Source organism: Canis aureus, chromosome 2 (genome assembly GCF_053574225.1).
Source record: "Canis aureus isolate CA01 chromosome 2, VMU_Caureus_v.1.0, whole genome shotgun sequence".
Classification (NCBI taxonomy): domain Eukaryota; kingdom Metazoa; phylum Chordata; class Mammalia; order Carnivora; family Canidae; genus Canis; species Canis aureus.
Genome location: NC_135612.1, coordinates 26386675 through 26405280, shown reverse-complemented (window position 1 = coordinate 26405280; position 18606 = coordinate 26386675). Strand labels below are relative to the sequence as shown.

Here is an 18606-nt window from a genome sequence, read left to right as displayed (position 1 = left end):
CTTCAGGGAAGTGCCTGGGGTTAGGAGCTGGGAGAGGATGGGACGTGTATGGTGGCTGGCTTTCCCTCCCTCCCTGCCTTTCTCCTCCTCCTCCTCCTCCTCCTCCTTCCCCTTCGGCTTCTTTCTCTTTCTTTTTTCTTTCTCCCTCCCTTCCTCCTTCTTCTTCCTCTTCCTTTCCTTTTCTTTCTTCTTTTTTCTTTTCTTTTTTCTTTCTTTCTTTCTTTCTTTCTTTCTCTTTCTTTCTTTCTTTCTTTCTTTCTTTCTTTCCCTCCATTTCTCCTCCTCCTTCCCCTTCAACTTTCTTTTTTCTCTTTTTCTTTCTTCCTCCCTTCTTCTTCCTCTTCCTTTTCTTTTTTCTTTCTTTCTTTCTTTCTTTCTTTCTTTCTTTCTTTCTTTCTTTTTCTTCCTTCCTTCCTTCCTTCCTTCCTTTCCCTCCCTTTCTCCTCCTCCTCCTCTTTCTTCTTCTTCTTCTTCTTCTTCTTCTTCTTCTTCTTCTTCTTCTTCTTCCTCTTCTTCTTCTTCTTCCTCCTCCTCCTCCTCTTCTTCTTCCCCCTTCCTCATCTTTTTCCTTCCTTCCTTCCTTCCTTCCTTCCTTCCTTCCTTCCTTCCTTCCTTCCTTCCTCTTTTTTTTTCTTTTCTTTCCAATGAGAATATATTCATGATCTCTTTTTTAAAAATCCCGTAACATTTTTAAATGCTCGAGGGGGCATGTGGAGTTGTGTCCGACTGCATTCGGGGGACAGTGTTCGGAGCGAGCCCACGGCCGGCGTTTCCCTGTTCCTCCAGGTCACCCAGTACCTGCTCGACAAAGCCCTCATCATAGACGAAGACACGCTCTACGAACTGTCCCTCAAAATCGAGCCCCGGCTCCCGGCCTGAGGCTGGGCCGCCCGCACCGTGCATGCCTCGCCCCGCGGCCTCCTCCCTCCTCGGGGCGCACCCAGGCCCCCTCCAGCCCGCGAAGCCCCGGCCCTTGGCGGGGGCCGGACGCTGCAGACTCGGGGGGTGGGGGGTGAGCCGAGGGTGCGCTCCTCCGGGGGGCGCCGCGCCGAGCACCAACCCCCCACCCCCGCCCCCGCGGGCCGCCCGCCGCCTCCGCTGTTTTCTGTTTTCTGCCTCCCGAGGAGCATCCAGAGCGGCCGAGGCTCCGTCTGCGGGGCGGCGCTCGAGCAGCCCCGGCGTCCCGCACGTGCATGGTTCGGGGCCTCGGAGCTCACGTGCGAGGAGCCGCACCGCCTGCAACTGCTGCTTTGGTCCGGAGGCAGCAGGCCCGGGGAGACCGAGGGCAGGGAGCGGACTGCGCATGCGTGGGCCGCGGTTGGCTGCAGGCGCGGCCCCGCACCTCCCCGCTTGCCCCCTGCCCTCCCCACGGTGAAGGCGGATTTCTCTCTCTCTCTCCTTTTTTTTTTTTTTTTTCTGATTTGCACAAACCATTTTTACGCTCACTGCAAATACGGTTGTATTTTCTAGAACGTTGTTCAACAGGATTTTCTCTTGCAAACCCACACGTCCGTGTGCTGTTGGTAGACGGTCCTGCACCGGTCATCCTTGGTTTTCAATTTGGGGATACTCGTGAGGGAACACATTCCATGTGTGGGGGGACGGGGACCCACCGCTCAACAGCGCTTGCATCAGAAGACGCAGTGCAGGGGTCGCCGCTGCCCGGGCCGGGAGGTGAGGCGGCTTTTTCCAGGATTGATGGTTGTTGCAGAAATAGGGCTATCTCGCGTTCACCTCCCTCTTCTCTTCTCAGGGAGAGCTCTGCTTTACAAGAAGAAACAGCAAAATACAGAGTTCTTGGTACCTGAGCCTATTGCACCTGCTGGTTTCTCTTGGAGGCATGAAGTATATTGATGCTGACAGTGAAAAAAAAAATTGACCTGTCTAGCTGTTTTCCCTCCTTCTTTGCACTTTAATTCTCTTGTTAGAACTAACGGCTGCCTAATACGTTCAATGTGCCGGCTCGTAAGACCCAGTGGAAGCACTAGCGTTCCTAATGTACCATAGAAGTGGAAAATGTACATTTTTCCTGCATGGTAAGGGCCATCTCTGTACATAACTATCTAGTGAGATACCAAGTAAGTAAAAGAAACTATTTATAATATTTGAAGACCATTCCAAAAAATATTTTCAATAGCTCATATTAGCCAACAGTGTAGCACTAAACCCCAGGAGGGTTACTAATGAATGCTTTCTTTTTTTCTTTTTTTTCTTTCTTTTTTTTTTAAAAGTTGCTTGTTTGTTCTCTTTAGTTTCAAATAAGAGGTTGATGCATCTTGATGCATGATAAGAAGCATGGGTTGTCTGGATCCTAACTGCATAACGTGCAATTTATTTCACAGTGTTCACAAACTGAGGGTTTGAACTAATACATGTCAACTGCAAGACCTCAAGGTCTTGCAGAAGAAAAGGAAAATAAAGGTTAACTTTCTTGGCTCAAAAACACAGTCTTGGAAGGTGGACTAAGCCCAGGAAAAATCAGTGACAGCACCACACACATCGTAGTTTCAGGCAAAACAAACATGTGGGAAGGTCCATGCGCTCTGCTTTGAAGCCCCCCAAAGTTTCCCAGGGGCGAAGAGGTCATTCTGTGTGCACTTTCCCGGGAAGTTTGGACCATTATTTCTCTGACCCAAATGTTCCAGGGGCACTGCAGCCATTCTTACTAAAGAAAAATGAGAGACCGAGGAATTTCCAAATGCTCCTCCCCTTTCTCGGAGAGCCCAGGTTTCCTCAACCCAGTGACAAAGGTTTCTGGGGTTTTCCTGTAGAATGTTGTAAGCGCCCCCAGTGGTCAGCTATAGGAACCATCAATTGCTATGATGACCTTTAGTGTTTTATTGAATTACACGCCCCTCCTGCTTACTAGAGTCCGAAACCTTGCTGGAACTGCAAGAGAGAGAACTCTACCTCCAGGGGTGCTCCTTTTGATGACCTGCACCATTTCTGTACCATCTGGGATAAGAATGTGCATTCTAAAAAACCTCAGTTTGGTCACATTTAAAATCGCCAAGAGCAACTTGTAGTGCTTTTGATTGTTAAGGCACCCATCCTCTTCTGCCTTTCAAGTGTGTATTTAGTGTTGCACTGTGCACTCCCAGCTGTGTCTGCCTATATTCCATTATATGAGACCCACTTCTAAGACTCAAAGGCAGGTCAGCCCCCAACAACCAAATAGCAAATTCTTATATTATTGCAAAATTAACCTAGAAAATCAGAAGTAAAAAAGCCAATTTCATGCTTTCAGCTGAATACCCACATTTTGTACTGTCAATGAAATTACCTTGGGACTTTTAGGGGATGCCTTTCGTTATTAGCTAAGACATCCAGTTTTGCTGCAGGGACAAATCTCTTACTTAAGCCAATATATTATGTGACAGATTTAGGCATGAAGTAGAATGTTGTCACTTTTCCTTAGCATTTCTCTGAAGGAATCTAAAGAGAGAATTTTAAACTACTGTTGCAATATTTGCCAGTGGCTCTCACACAAAGCCCCCAGCACTGTTTGTTAGATTTTTTTTTTTTTAATCTTAAAGCACTGCTTAAAAACAAATGAAACTCCTAGAACCTGGATAACTTGGAAGAGAATCCATTCTGGAGTATATGATGACAGACTAGCACCTCTTCTCTCACCATATTATAAAACATATAGCCTTGGGTTGGCAATGATTGGGCCACTTTTTAAATTCTCAACTAAAAAAAATAATGTGATAGAGGGCTTATTCTCCCCCACCCCATTAACTTTTATTTTAAAATAAAGGATTTTATTTAGCTTTTCTTTTAAAGTTCGATTTTATTCCCCCTGACAAAAAACTTTCTCTTTGCTTTAAAGACTTTTAAAATCCAACCTGTGAAGTTTATCATTTTTTTTACTACTCTTGAAATGGGATATACTATATATGGGATATATATTACATGGTGGAATAAATTATATGTTATTTATGGCTAGAGAATAAAGCCAGGCTAATGTCCACAGCCAGAAGGAATAAATGAACTCAATTCACTTTCATTTCAGCAAGAGAGCAGATTGTAAGTTTAGATAGTGACTTGATTACAACGCCACTATGTGAATCCTGGTAATAAGACTTGAGTCAATGAAATCTAATCACAGTGTCATTTTTCCATGGCTGTGGGTGACTTAAAATTAAGGCAGGGCAGAGAAAGAGTAGAAAACAACCATTTTGTTATAGGTATAAACACATGGATGATGATTGAGATAATTATTCATTTTGGCTGCCACACAGCCTAAAATTAACATTAGGGTTGATTGTACTTGATCTCATCTGCCCAAGAAAAAGAAGAGATCTACTTGATGTTGAGCTACTGTCTTTTGCACAGCCCATGTCGTTTTTCCCTAGAAAAGCAGTTGTGAAAGAGCTGGCCGAGGTGCCCTAGCTCTGAGTCCAAGACCCAGATGTCCACCTGCAAGCTGGGAAACCTTAGGCCAGTGCTAAAACCTCCTTGAGCCCATTTCCTCATCTGCAAAACGGAACTAATCTTGATTCCTGTGCTGCCTACCTCACAGGGCTGTCATCAGGACAACATGGGTTAGAGTGTAAACTGTAATGTGCTGTCCAAATGTGAGGTAACATGATTACCATCCTCAGCTCTCTTTGGCAGAGAATTATTTAAATGTATTTCTTTGTTATTTGTGTGTGTGTGATGGACAGACCCGTGTGTTACCTTGAGGAGCATAATATTTGTGTCCAGTAACTGCAAATCTGCTGACATTTGTGATTCTGACAGAGGGGTTTGTGCCGTGGCCTAACACTTGCCAGGTGGGGTGTGGGTTATACCTATATGCAAATTAAATTTTGCCTTTCTTGATTCTCGAAAATCTCGTTAGTCTCTTCATTGATTTCTTTTTGCATTTTTCTACCTTGCCTTCTTTGTAGCAATGGGCTTCTTCGGATATTCTTTTACTTCTAAAGTTCAGGAGAAAGTAAAGTTTGGAAGAAGCCTATGTTGCAAGGCACTAAAATATCAGAGATTGGGGGGGGATCCTTAGAAAACATATCAAGGGTCATTGAGTCCCACTGTCTTTCAGTGCTTGAACCTTTCCTGTGACACCCCAGCCCACGTTTGACCACCTTTGACCACCCCCAGGCACACAGAACTCATTGCTGCCCAAACAGCTCGGTTCATCGAATGGCAGCTCGATACTCATGAACAGGCCGAGTGCTCGGGGGACATGGCCCATCCATCACTCTGACCTTGGATGGGCTACTGAGCCAACTGAGGCTAAGTTCCTCACCTGTGAAATAAGACGCCTATCTGTCCTCAGAATTACTGCAATGGCCAAGTGGATTTATGTCAAGTACATGAAGTCGTGCTAACGTTTCGAGCCAAAGAGAGCATGGTGCAGCTGTCACCCACAAGTGAGAACTGAGGGAAGGAGGACTTTGGGTGTCTTCTGCTTCATTGGCTTTCTTTTCCAATTCTGAAATGAGCCATCAGGCTAGTGGGGATTCAGGAACCCAGGTTCTTCTTAACTTATGAGTTGGCCGTCCCGCAGAGCATTGCGCTTGCCCGCCGCCACATGCAGAGCCCTGGACTCAGGAACGAGAAAGAGAATAAGCCCAGGACTGATTCTGATTCCCTCTAATGCAAGTGTTAGGGCAGTGGCATGCTTCACTTCCGTTCCTGTCTGTATGACGAGAGTCAGCCACGTGGCCACACTGGCTACCAGGTGTGGATTGAACCCCCGAACTTGGAAGAGAGTCGGCAGTGATGAGAGAGGGATAAATGACATATAACAGGGTCATGTTTGAGGGATTTTTGGAACTGTGGAATTATGTTGAGTCCCTTGTAGAGGTTTGCCAATCCGCTCATAAGCTTCAAGATGGCCAGGTCCCCAACAGATAGTCAGCACCCCCTTTTCTCAGCAACATGCCCACTTCTCTTCTGACCTTACTTACTAATGTAAAACTGCCCTGTAAGAGATGAGGGGTTGGGGTAAGGGGGGAGGGGCTGAGGAGGGGGGAGCACCAAATGTCCTTTAGCAGGGACTTGGGGAAAACAGACAAAGAAGAGGGGTTTCTCATTGTAACTGCCATTCTATAAATTCTCCATTTCCATGCTCATCAAAGCTTCGTCATTTTCTGGGTTTGGGATCTGGGTTACTTCAGGGTCACTGGATTTATTTCATTTGGTGCCTGAAATGACTGGAAACAGTGTGCCCGCCAAAGAGCTACTTTAGGAAGAAATAGGCCTAAACTCCCCTCACTCCACCTTCCCTTACCCCAACCCACAGAGCCCAGCTTGCTGAGCAGCTGTCAGCCCAGAGACCTCCAGCTTGCTGCCTGTTCTGCTGGGGAGGCCCCCAGAGACAGGAAAGACCATGGCCCTTTATGGTAGAACTTGCATACTGGGAACTCCGACCCCTAGAAGATCATGCAGTCTGTTTGGTTGGTCCCAATCTGTAATTTTTTTTAATGAAATAACATAGAAGAGGTTAGAAAATATCTGAGTAAATCATACGTAGAAAGGATAAGTATTGCTTTGTAAAAATTTCGATTCAGTACAAGCTAGACCAAAATGATAGCGTATGTATTAACCAACGTATGACCAACACACAGGCAGGGGCTTGACTTTTGTGTGTGCAGCTTGAGGAATTTTTACGTATATGAAGTTGGGACAGATGGGGTTAGTCAGGAAAGGATAAGAAAAAGGCCCAGAGTCAGGCTCCCATAAACCTCTGGGCTCCCATAAATCCCAAGGACACCGAAAGGCCCCAGAATCAGGCTCCTACCCATCCCAAGGAAACAGAGATAAGGCAGCAAAAACAAAGAAGATTAAAACAAAACAAACAAAACAAAACAACAACAACAACAACAACAACAAAAACCACACACATAAACCTGGCTTCCTAACTCCAAAATGTTAGGGAGTATCTCCCTTTGATGGTTACCAGGCAATCACAGGAACTCAGCAGACCCCAAAACAGCCATACATCAATGACTCAAGAAAGCACAAAGAAATCTCCAGGCTGTGGGCTTCCTGGTTAGTTCTCAATAAAAAGTTGGCCAGAAAGCCCTCAGTGGCAGATCTGTCGCGACCCCTCTCGCTTCTGAGCTTTCTATCTCGGCTTAATAAACTTCCCTCCTGGGATCCCTGGGTGGCGCAGCGGTTTGGCGCCTGCCTTTGGCCCGGGGCACGATCCTGGAGACCCGGGATCGAATCCCACGTCGGGCTCCCGGTGCATGGAGCCTGCTTCTCCCTCTGCCTGTGTCTCTGCCTCTCCCTCTCTCTCTCTGTGACTATCATAAATAAATAAAAAAATAAAAAAATAAATAAACTTCCCTCCTTTGCTGACTGTCCGTTGTCCGCGAGATTCATTCTTCCACTGGTGAGACAAGAACCCAGTTCTCCTGTGTCACATGTATGCACCCATATGGTCACCCTAAAATCAGGAAACTTCCAGACCCCAGAAAGTCCCCCTCACGCCCTCTCCCGGTCAGTAACCCCATGCAAAGGTAAGATACTTATTTTTGGTTTGGGTCACACTTCAAAGTAGGAGCTCTGAAAGAGAACCACTCCAGGTTGGAGGTTATTCCTGGGCTCGGGCTTGGACCCGGAGAAAAAGGGAAAGGAACCAGCTGGTGATGTGCACCTGGCCAGAGAAGCCGGGTACGTGACAGTCGCCAGACACCCAGGCAGCTCCCTCTGAAATGTCAGGGCTGCTGCCCAAGTGCCCTTGCGTCGCTGCTATTTACAGGCAACCTTTCTGGTGGGCGCAGGTCCCAAGGAGGGCTATTTTTAAGCAGGGCAGTGGCCTGCAGGGTTTTCTGCGCACATTAAACTAGTGGAGATTGCAAGTGAAGTCGTCCCGCCGGCTACCGGCTACCGCAGAGAGCTCCGACCGAAAGACAAACGGCGGCCCGGGGAGTCGGGGCTGAGCGTCTGCCTTCGGCCCAGGGTGTGATCCTGGGGCCCGGGAGTCGAGTCCCGCATCGGGCTCCCTGCGTGGAGCCTGCTTCTCCCTCTGCCTGCGTCTCTGCCTCTCTCTCTCTCTGTCCCTCATGAATAAATAAATAAATAAAATCTTTGGAAAAAAAAAAAAAGGCAAACGTGCTTGCCACTGCCCCCGGAATCCAGGCCGCAGACAGCAGGTTGGAAGGACATCAGGTCCCCGGCTGATTGGCAGCCGCGGAGAGGCAGCTTTAGCATCTTCGTCTCGGCCCCCGGCTGGGGGCGCGGGGTCGTTCTCGGGAGCCAGCCGCCTCGCCCTCCGCCCGGTGGGGCTGCAGGGGGCGCAGGGCCACGAAGCCGGGCCCGGAGCCCGAGCCGCGCGCCCACAACCTGGCAGAGCGCCGGGAGCCGCAGCCTCCAGACCCGAGCGCGCAGGCGGCAGAACGCGCGGAGGGGCGGGCGCCAGCGAGCCCAGCGCCAGGGGCCGCGCCCGCGCCCGGGCTTCAAGGGCACCGCGGGGCCGCGCCGACGCCGACCCGAGCCTCGGGATCCGCCGCCCAGCGCCCCGCCCCGCCAGGGCCCCGCCCCGCCCGACCTGCCCAGGGCCCCACTCCGCCCACTCAGGGCCCCGCCCGGCGCCCAACCCGCCCACCCTGCCCAGCGCCCCGCCCACCCAGGGCCCCGCCCCGCCCTACCCGGAGCCCCGCCCACCCAGGCCCCGCCCCCACCTGCCCCGCGCCCCGCCCACCCAGGGCCCCGCCCCCACCTGCCCCGCGCCCCGCCCACCCAGGGCCCCGCCCACCCCATGCCCCGCCCCCCACCTGCCCAGCGCCCCCGCCCACCTCAGGCCCCGCCCACCTCAGGCCCCGCTCCACCCCCCGCCCCGCCCTGCCCAGCGCCCCGCCCACCCCAGGGCCCCCGCCCACCCAGGGCCCCGCCCCCGCCCCGGCCTGCCCGGCGCCCCGCCCACCCCAGGCCCCGCCCCCACCTGGCCAGCGCCCCCGCCTGCCCGGCGCCCCGCCCACCCCAGGCCCCGCCCCCACCTGGCCAGCGCCCCCGCCCACCCAGGGCCCCGCCCCGGCCTGCCCGGCGCCCCGCCCACCCCAGGCCCCGCCCCCACCTGGCCAGCGCCCCCGCCCACCCCAGGCCCGGCCCACCCAGGGCCCCGCCCCGCCCGCCGCCTGTCCCGGCCCGGGCCGCCCGCCGCCGTCACTCTTCTCAGCTGTCGCGGCAGCGGACGCGGGGACTCCGGCTCCGAGGTCAGTGGGCCCCGAAACCCGACTTTATTCCCGCAGGGCGCGGGTCGGGACGGGTGGGACCGCGGTGGTGCGGCTGTCGCGGGCCCCGCTGGGGGGGGAGGGGCTCCCGGCCGGCGACCCGCCCCGGCCCCGCCGCGCGTGGGCTGCCCGGTCGGCACCCTGCCCTCGGGAATGCCTCGACGGAAGCTCGAAATGCCCCCGAGCTCGGGCCCGCGACCTCCAGCTAATCCACTGGTTTCTGGGAACGATTTCCAACCTCAGCGGCATCGACGCAGGTGCAGCCCCGTGAGCTGGGGTAAGTAAGTGGGAGATGAACGCGGAAGGCCGTCCCTCCCGAGGAGCTGGCGCCCAAGCCAGCGGCGGACCCCGGCTCACCTGGTTGACGCCGTGTGGCCAGAGGTTCGCCCCGGGGGTCACCGACCGTGAGCCCAACAGGTGCCCGAAATCCCCCGGAGGAGGCGGGAGGCAGCGCCGCGCCACCGGCCCTAGGGGGCTCGTCCCTGCTCGCGCGCCGCCTGGCTCCCGGGGACTTGCTGTCAGCCCTGGTTGGTCCCTTGGGTGGGGGACACGTCTGCCTCCAAATGCCCCGGCGGGTGTGACAGCGAGAAGCGCCGGAAACCAAACGCCCTGGTCCGGCGGCCCTGGGGTCAGGGGAATCCGTGAGGCCGGTTCGTGCCCTTGTGACAAGGTGATGCTGCTTGGGCCGCTTTTCCTCCTGTCGCTCTCACAGCCCCGTGGCTGGGCCCGTGTCCTCGGGCTGTTTGCTCTGGGCTCAAGGAGAAGCCCTCCCTCCCCCCCCCTCCCCCCCCCCCCCCCCCGCCGGGAGCTTGGCAGGGGGCCTCCGGCCCAGCAGCTCTGGGAGGCTACCTGGGTATTATTGGCTGTGTGGGATCCACTTCCTCCTCCGCACTTAAAGGTGATTTTCCCCCAAACCCAGCTTTTAGAGTTGACCCTTCTGTGGGCCGAGGCTCCGTGTCAGCGAAGGGCACAAGGGCCCCCTGCATCCTCGGACCCTGCCAGTTCCATGATCGAGTCCTAGATCCTTAGGGAATGGGCCCTGGGCCCCGCCAGTTTCCCTAAAGAGGTGCCTGAGGAAGGTCCAGCAGACCACAGGGTGGGAGGTGGGGTGAGGAGGAGGGGGCCCTGGTGCTCAGAGGCAGGAGCAGCCTGCGGCTGCCTTGAAGGCCCTGGGCCTCCATCGCTGCCGCAGCGTACAGGAGCCCCTGGCCGCCTTTGCCCACTGAGCCAGAGCCCTGCAGGGCGCCAGGCCTGAAGGTGACTGTGGGAGGGCACGGCCACCCTTGCCGGAGGCCACACAGATCCCTTTCCTTGGGCAGGGGAGAAGGCACCCACTCCTTTACAGCGTTTCGCAGGACCAGACATCTCCTGTTTCCTTGAAAACCATTTACCTGCGAGAGAGGAGCATGTAGTGGCCATGACCCCACCCTGTCAGGAGCCCTAGGAGAGGCCTCTGGTTGGGGGGGAAGGACCAGCAGTACCTCGTGCTTATCACTTTCTACTTGCGGAATGGAAGAGAGGTGGCCAGGATATCTAGAGGTGGTGAGGGAACTCGAACCCTGTGCCCTCTGGGAGAATTGGGAGGGGACAGCCATTTGCTGCTGGCCTGGTGGACTGACATCATGGGAATCTGTTCAGAGTGTTCTGTGGAACTGGTCCAACCCCGAGCATGTCCTCTGTTTTGGGGTGACTTTCTGGAAGGAAAGCTGGCACGTGGTCCTCCCGTTGGCCTTCCACTGCCCTCCAGCCCCAAGGAGCTCAAACACATGGACGCGGCGCCTGGCCCGGCCAGGAATAACTCTGAGTCAGCAGAAAGGCACCCGGGACATCTCGCTCCAGGACAGTCAGGGAGACCAGGAATCTCCAAATCGAGGCAGTGACAGACCAAGGCCTCCACATTCTAGAAAGTGACAGAACCAGACAAAACTCTTCCACCAGGTCCCAGACTCCCAGTATGCCTACCTAGGCCGGAGAGATGGCTCTTGGGCACTCTAACCAAAAGCCTTCATATGCTGGTTTCTTGGTTTTTTATGGAGAGGGCAAGTAGCAACAAACATAATATTATTGCCTTCTGCTGAGACCTTCCCCCAGATAGAAACCTCCCTGGCTCGGAGCCCAGGATTTTTTTTTTTTTTTTAAGATTTTATTTATTCATGAGAGACACAGAGAATGGAGAGAGCGAGAGAGAGACACAGGCAGAGGGAGAAGCAGACTCCATGCGGGGAGCCCACTGCGGGACTCAATCGCTGGTCTCAGAGCCCAGGATCTCTGCCAGGTTTTATCCCCGGTGCTATAAACAGTGCTTTTCAAATCAGGAGCCCTAGAGGTGTTCGGGGTTAAGGAGACAGGCAGACGGTTTCTATGGGGTGAGGGCTAGAGACCACCGCCCTCCTCATCCCTGCAATCCCTACTGCTGCATAAGGGAGGGCACAGGAGGGGCGGAGAGAGAAGACAAGCCCATGGCCCACCTCCGCAGCCAAGGCAGGCTGGCCCCGCATCCCCTGCATGGCTGGCAGGCACGGTGGTCACCTGATAGCCCAGTGGGGTGGACAGAGAAACCCTGATATCTGGGCTACCTCTGGAGCCTGAGGACAAGGAAAGGGCATGGTTTGTAATATTCTGGGACTCTGCGGAGTCACCTGCTTTGAGGTGACGTTCCTGTGCCTGGGAGCTCTTTTGATAAATGCATTTCTACAAGTCTTGGGGAGTCTGAGGGCAGGGTCCTGTGGTCTTTTTTTTTTTTTTTTTTTTTTTTAAGATTTTATTTATTCTTGAGAGACATAGGCAGAGGCAGAAGCAGGCTCCATGCAGGGAGCCCAACGTGGGACTCGATCCTGGGACCCCAGGATCAGGCCGTGAACTGAAGGCAGGCGCTAAACCACTGAGCCACCCAGGGAATCCCACTCCCAGGTCTTAAATCACAGATGCTTTCCCTCCAACTACTGGTCAGTGCAGGGCTGCCAGTGAGGTGCTGCAATTTGCAAGGATCCCAAATTCAGGGCTAAAGACACACGTAGCTTTCAATCCCAGCTCTTTCAACCTACCCTAGACCTGGAGCAGGTCACCCAACCTCTCTCGAGCCTCTGTTTCCCCAACTACAAAATAATGCTTCCTTGTCGGGATTGTTGCAAAGACTGAAAACACTGTTTGTAAGGTTCCTTACATGGTGCCTGCTCATGATAGGAGTTCAATAAATGTTAATTTAAAAAAAATAAAAAAGCTTTGGGCACGCAGGGATGGAAAGGACATCCCAAGTGGAAAGGCAGAGCGAAAGTTCACCTGGGGGCAAGATCCCCTGATATAACAGGGGTCTGGAGAAGAACTTAGGAGCCCAGGTGGTTAAATCCATTTAGTGAAATCAGATGCTGGTTTTCGGAGCAGGTTCAGTGGATCTGAATGTATGCAGTGGTTTCCTTCTTAAATGTAGGCTTATTCTCAGCTTACAGATAAAACAATTAAATGAAACACTTGAAATGCTAAAAGCATAAGCTAAAATGAACAAACATTCAGAGAAGGGGTGGACCAGTGCTGGTTGGGATAATCAGGGTTGGCTTTTGGAAGAGAGTAGTAACCCTCCCAGACCCTTAGGGTCATCAAGGGAGAAGGGCCTGGCATGTAGTCAGTGCTCACCGCAGCCTGTTAACCCTCACAACACCTGGGGGGAGGTCTCCTCAAGCCCTTCTAGAGATGGAGCTGCTAAGGCTCAGATTCCCAGACCCAGCAGGGGCCTGTGAATCCCCTGTGAAGCTTTCTTCAAATACACATGTGATGGCCCCATTCTTTTTTTTTTTTTTTTTTTTTAGATTTTATTTATTTATTCATGAGACACACACACACATACACACACACAGAGAGAGAGGCAGAGACACAGGCAGAGGAGAAGCAGGCTCCCTGCAGGGAGCCTGACACATGGGACTGGATCCCGGGTCCCCAGGATCACGCCCTGGGCCGAAGGCGGCGCTAAACCGCTGAGCTACTGAGCCATCACCCTGCCCTGATGGCCCCATTCTTGCAGAAAACTCAGTCAAGAGATACAGTCTCAAAAGCTGGACTTCTAACACACTTCACAGTTGATGTACGTTTTAGCCTGGTACTTTTTTTAGCCATAAAATTATATAGCTTATTTTTGCAAGTGACACAATAAAGAGTTCTATTAAGAAAAACTAATAATCTGCCTCCTCCAAGTCTGTTACTCTGACATAATCCTCTTTAGTGGTTTGAATAACTAGTATGAAGAACTTTTGGTACTTTTTGTTCACATAAATATATGCAAATGCATATATATTTACACTGTTATAAAACTGGAACCACTCATACTCCTTACTCTGCAAGTAGTTTTTCCTTTTAACCTAAAAAATATGGCATAGATGTTAAGGGTAAGTGGAGGCAGTCTTACCTAATTCTTTAATAGCTGCGGAATATTCCACTGTATGAATGTGCCCACTTGATACAACCCTTCTCACTTTAATGGACAGACAGCTTGCAGGTTTTAGTTGTCTGTTTGCCACTACAAACAGTGTTCCATAATCATAATCATAATTGACTCTCTTCTTATATACTGGCAGCTTTATTTCTGCAGAATGGATTTTCAAAGTTTGATGCTGGGCTAGCAGCTCTGCACTTGTTAATAGATGTTTCTTGGTTCGCTTTCCAAACTGGTTGTAGTGTCTCTCTGAGCAGTGATTGGATCACAGTTGAAATGGGGATGGCTAATGTAGAGCTGCACCCTGTCACCTCCTGCCTCCCTAACCCTCCTCAGCACTACTCAGCAGGAGCCTTTTAAGGCCAAAAGAAGGCCTATCCTTGCCCTTTGCGTGGGCCTTTATTTATTGCTCCCCTCCAGCTTTATTGAGATGTAATTGGCATGTAACATTGTGTAAGTTGAAAGCATGCACTGGATACATGTATGTATTGTAAAATGATTGCCAGCATAGCATTAGCTAACACCCCTATTGCATCACGTAATTACCATTTCTATTTTGTGGTAAGAACATTTAAATCTATTCTCTTGGCAACTTTCAAGGATATAATATGGTATTTTTAATTATAATCCTTATACTGTACGTTAGATGATCAGAAATTTTTATTTTATGTTCCAGGTTTCAGCACCAAAAACAAACAAACAAACAAACCCACACCAACCTCCCCCCCCCACACACACAAAAGACGTTTTTATTTTATAACTGGAAATAATCTTGGACCAACATCTCTCCATTTCTTCCACTCCCCATCCCCTAGTAACTACCACTCTATTTCTAGGGGTTCGGTTTTTTAGACTTCATATAACTGATGCGATACTGTATTCTTCTTGGTCTGACTTATTTCACCTACACAGTGTCCTCAAGGTTCACCTGTGTTGTACCAAATGGCAGGATGTCCTTATTTCTCATGGCTAAATACTATTCCATTGTGCGTGTGTGTGCGTGCGTGAGTGTGTGTGTGTGTGTGTGTGACATCTGTATCCACTCATCTACTGGCAGACACTGGTTGTTTCATATTGTGGCTACTATGAAAAATGCTGTAATGAACACAGAAATGCAGCTTTCTCTTTGAGATACTGATTGCATTTCCTTTGAACATATAACCAGAAGTGGGAATGCTGGATCATGTGGTAGTTCTATTTTTTAATTTTTGAGTTATCTTCATACTGTTTTCCATAGTCACTAACCAGTCAATTGACACTCCCACCAGTCGTGCACAAAGTTCCCTCTTTTCCACATCCTCACAGTTACTTATCTGATTTTGTTTTTTTATGAAGTATAATTAACATACAGTGTTATAGTAGTTTCAGATGTAAACATATTGATTCAATATTCTATACTCACCACGGTAAGTGTAGTCACCATCTGTCACCAGACAATGTTATCAGTCTTACTGACTACATTCCCTATGCTGTACTTTTCAACTCTGTAATTTATTTCATAACTGAAATTATGTACCTCGTAAACCCCCACCCATCTTTCCTCTGGCAACTACCAGTTTGTTCTCTGTATTTGAGAATCTTTTCAAAAACAATTGTCTATTTTTTCTTTGTTCAGTTTTATTTCTTAAGTTCTACATATAAGTGAAATCATGTGGTATTTTTTCTGTCTCTGTCTGACTTAGTTCACTTAACATTATACCCTGTAGGTCCATTCATGTTGTTGTAAATGGCAGGATCTTCTTTTTTATGGCTGAATAGTATTCCTGTGTGCATGTACACACCCCACCCTTCTTTATCCATTCATCTATTGATGGGCACTTGGGTTGCTTCTATATTCTTGGCTATTATAAATAATGCTGCAATAAACATAAAAGTACAGACATCTTTTTGAATTAGTGTTCATTTTCCTTGGGTAGATACTCAGTAGTGAAATGGCTGGATCCTATGGTATTTCTATTTTCAGTTTTCAGGGACCCCCTACTGTCTTCCACAGTGGCTGCACCAGTTTGCATTTCCACCAACGAGGGTGCACGAGGGTTCCTTTTTTTCCATGTTTGCCAATACTTGTTCTTTCTTGTCTTTTTTATTCTAGCCACTCTGATAGGTGGAAGGTGATAGCTCTTTGTGGTTTTGATTTGCATTTCCTTGGTGACTAGCGATGGTGAGCATCTTTTCATGCGTCTGTGCACCATCTGTGTAGCATGGGCCTTTACTTAATGGTCTCCACAGGAGCAGAATTTCTGACTTGGAGCAGCTAAGTGTAATTGTCCTGCAGAAAAGCTCCTGCTCTCCAGCTCTGTGGTGCCCTGGACAAGCAGCAGGCCTGAGGAGTCCCTGCAGACGGGGCCTAGAAGGAGAAGATATTAGGACTGAAGGAAATGAGGGTTCCTAGGAGGAAGCCGTAGACACAGAAGCGTTGCAGTCTGGAGGGCAGAAGCAGGCCTGGCCTGCCAGGGATGCACACCCCTGGAGGACCAGGCATTCTCAGAAGGGGAGCCTAGGGCCAAGGGTAAATCTTGGTCAAGTAAACCCAGGAAGGCCCTAGAAGACAGCCTGATCCAGGAAATGGCCTGACTGAGGCGTAAGACAGAAGGGTGCCATCCCTGGGAAGACAAAGTCATCCCTGGGAAGAACCTCGTGTGGCCCCAGGCAGGCTCTATAATCACTTGCTCAGGCCTTTTGCGTCTCTGGTGGGTTCTCTGGTGGGTGCTCTCGGTGTGTTCAGTTGGTAATTCTGTCAGTTGAAAGGAGTGAGGAAGCCGTCAGACCACTTCCCTTGGACAAAGCTGGGCTGTTTGCTAAGGTGAAGGGCGAATGTCCTCAAACACTGTGGCAGCAGGTAGAGGTGACCTCTCAAAATTAGCACAAAGTGACATTAACAAAAGTGGACGACGAGTAGACATGTTCTCCCCTTAGTAAGTGCTGGGTGCTGTTGTGCAGACTCCACCTGGATTATCTCTGTAATCATTTTTCATCCTTATTATTATTTTCATGTTACATTTGAGAAAACAAAGACTTGGAAAGCAGAGTCATTTTCTCGGGACAATAGAGAAGTGTAAGTGGCAGAGCTGGATTCAGATGCAGACCTTCTGGCTTCAGAGCCTCTGATCATGATGCTACACCTGTGTATGTTCCTGGCCACTCACTCCCTGTCACTGCTGGTATCTAGGTAGGGCCTGTGTGAGCCCCCAGGAAAGCCGAAGGAGAGCATTTAGGAACAGGGGGATAGTTGGATAGTTGGCATCCTTTCCAGTCTAGACCTCTCTGATGAGGCCTCAATCACATTAAAAGACATAACCTCCAGGGGTGCCTGGCTGGCTCAGGCAGGAGAGCACGTGAGATTTTTGATCTCAGGATTGTGAGTTTGAGCCCAATGTTTGGCATAGAGCTTACTTTAAAAGAGAAAAAAAGAAAAGAAAAAAAAGGAAAAGTAATTTCCCTTGGAATACGTCCCAGGTACCTCCAGTTCAACCTGACCATCCTACCCTTGCCTGTACCCCAAGCCTGCTCCCCAGCTAGGATTCCCAATCAAGTGAAATCCTCAAGTCAGAAACCTGGGAGTCTTCCAAGACTCCTTCGTGACTCTCCTGCCCACACATTCGACTGGTCACAAAAGCCCCCTGAGCCCACTAAGTATCTTGGAAATTTGTCCATCTGTTTCCATGAAGCCTTCCCACCACCATGGCTGAAGCCCGGAGAATCTCCTGCCTAGTGTATTCAAGAACATTAGGACCTGATTTCCCTGCCTCTAGACCTCTCCCTCTCTCACCAATTTACCAATTTAGTAACACTAGCCACAAGAACTTCTAACACTTCTGCTTGTTCCCTCTGTCAGTGTTTGTGCTAAGGGCTCATTTAATCATCACAAAACCTCTATGAGTAGGTCCTATGATCACCCCATCGTATCGGTAAGGAAACTGAGCAGCACTTCTCAAACTGTCTGTAGCAAAGCTGTTATTAATTTCCAATCCATAGCAGACCAATATGTTTGTAAAACATAGTAAGGCACAACTAGTAGAATAAAATAAAGGCTTATAAAATACCAGCTTAAATTTTCTTAGTTAAAATTTTTCTATCAAAAGCGCCATATGCATTCTAAATGCTTAATCTCAATTTTTCATCTTCAGGAGAAAAATGTCCCTAATCTACCGCGTAGACTCGGACCTTTTCTCCTATTAATTCTCTTTGCTCATGTCACTTTATAATGATCTGCTTTTACAGTGATCTCTCTCTCATTCCAGACCATAAGCTTCTGGAGGGCAGCCCCAGCATCTGACGCAAGGATTGGTTCTCTAATATTGATGAGTGGGTGGATAGACAGCCAGACAGATGGACAAATGGATGGATGAATAATGCGATTCAAGGCTAGCCTTTAGGTTGTGATGTGATTTTCTCCACTGTGGAGGCTGTGTTCCTACTTTGCCTGGGCTACTCACTGAGTGGTTGGCCTTGGCCTCATTCATATCTGTCTGTGGAAGCTGCAAGTGTTCTGGAATCTAGAATCAGTTGGGGTTGTCCCCACATCATGGGTTTTCCATTAACCTTTGGGGATAGATAGGCAGCCACCGCAAATCCTAGGCAGATTCAGTCCCAGCTTAATTCAACTCTCTAATTTTCAGGGCAATTATTTTCCATAGATTCCCTCCAAAGCCAAATTTAGATTAGTGACTGTGGCCTGGGATGCCATGTCCTCATCCTGAATATTAGGGACCCAGCCATAGAACAGGGGTATAATTGGCCTTTATTGTTCTCTTTCTTTCTGTGGCATTCAAAGGTAGATTGAATCTGGTGTGGGCTGAGGGCAAAATGGCCATACTCCCACCTGGGAGATGCCTGGAAAGCAGCTGGCCAGAAAGAGGCACTGCATGCAGGCATCCACAGCCATCTGTTTATGTACATGGTACATAAACATAAACACATGTGGTGTTTAGTCAGTGTTTCTGCTCTAATCCTTTGTGGTTCGTGACCTAGTACTAGTCACAGGGCAGGTGGGGG

The 18606-nt window shown here is 50.1% G+C and overlaps 2 protein-coding genes across 4 annotated transcripts in view; both read left to right on the top strand.

Moving 5' to 3' along the window:
- The window catches only part of RASGRF2 (Ras protein specific guanine nucleotide releasing factor 2), a 240834-nt gene extending 235997 nt beyond the window's left edge, over nucleotides 1-4837 (top strand). Inside the window, exon 27 of one of the 2 annotated variants that reach the window (XM_077866482.1) lies at nucleotides 1754-4837. In XM_077866482.1, coding sequence (XP_077722608.1) covers nucleotides 1754-1879 — 126 coding nt within the window. In that variant the 3' untranslated portion in view covers nucleotides 1880-4837. Of the gene's footprint in view, nucleotides 1-786 lie in introns of both variants that reach the window. The other variant, XM_077866488.1, reaches the window with a different exon arrangement.
- Nucleotides 4838-9053: 4216 nt separating this feature from the next.
- The window catches only part of CKMT2 (creatine kinase, mitochondrial 2), a 31673-nt gene continuing 22120 nt past the window's right edge, over nucleotides 9054-18606 (top strand). Inside the window, exon 1 of one of the 2 annotated variants that reach the window (XM_077866431.1) lies at nucleotides 9054-9170. Coding sequence is in view for 1 of the 2 variants with exons in the window: in XM_077866421.1 (XP_077722547.1) it covers nucleotides 9363-9465 (103 nt within the window). In the remaining variant the exon portion in view is untranslated. Of the gene's footprint in view, nucleotides 9171-9347; nucleotides 9466-18606 lie in introns of those variants that run through there. The other variant, XM_077866421.1, reaches the window with a different exon arrangement.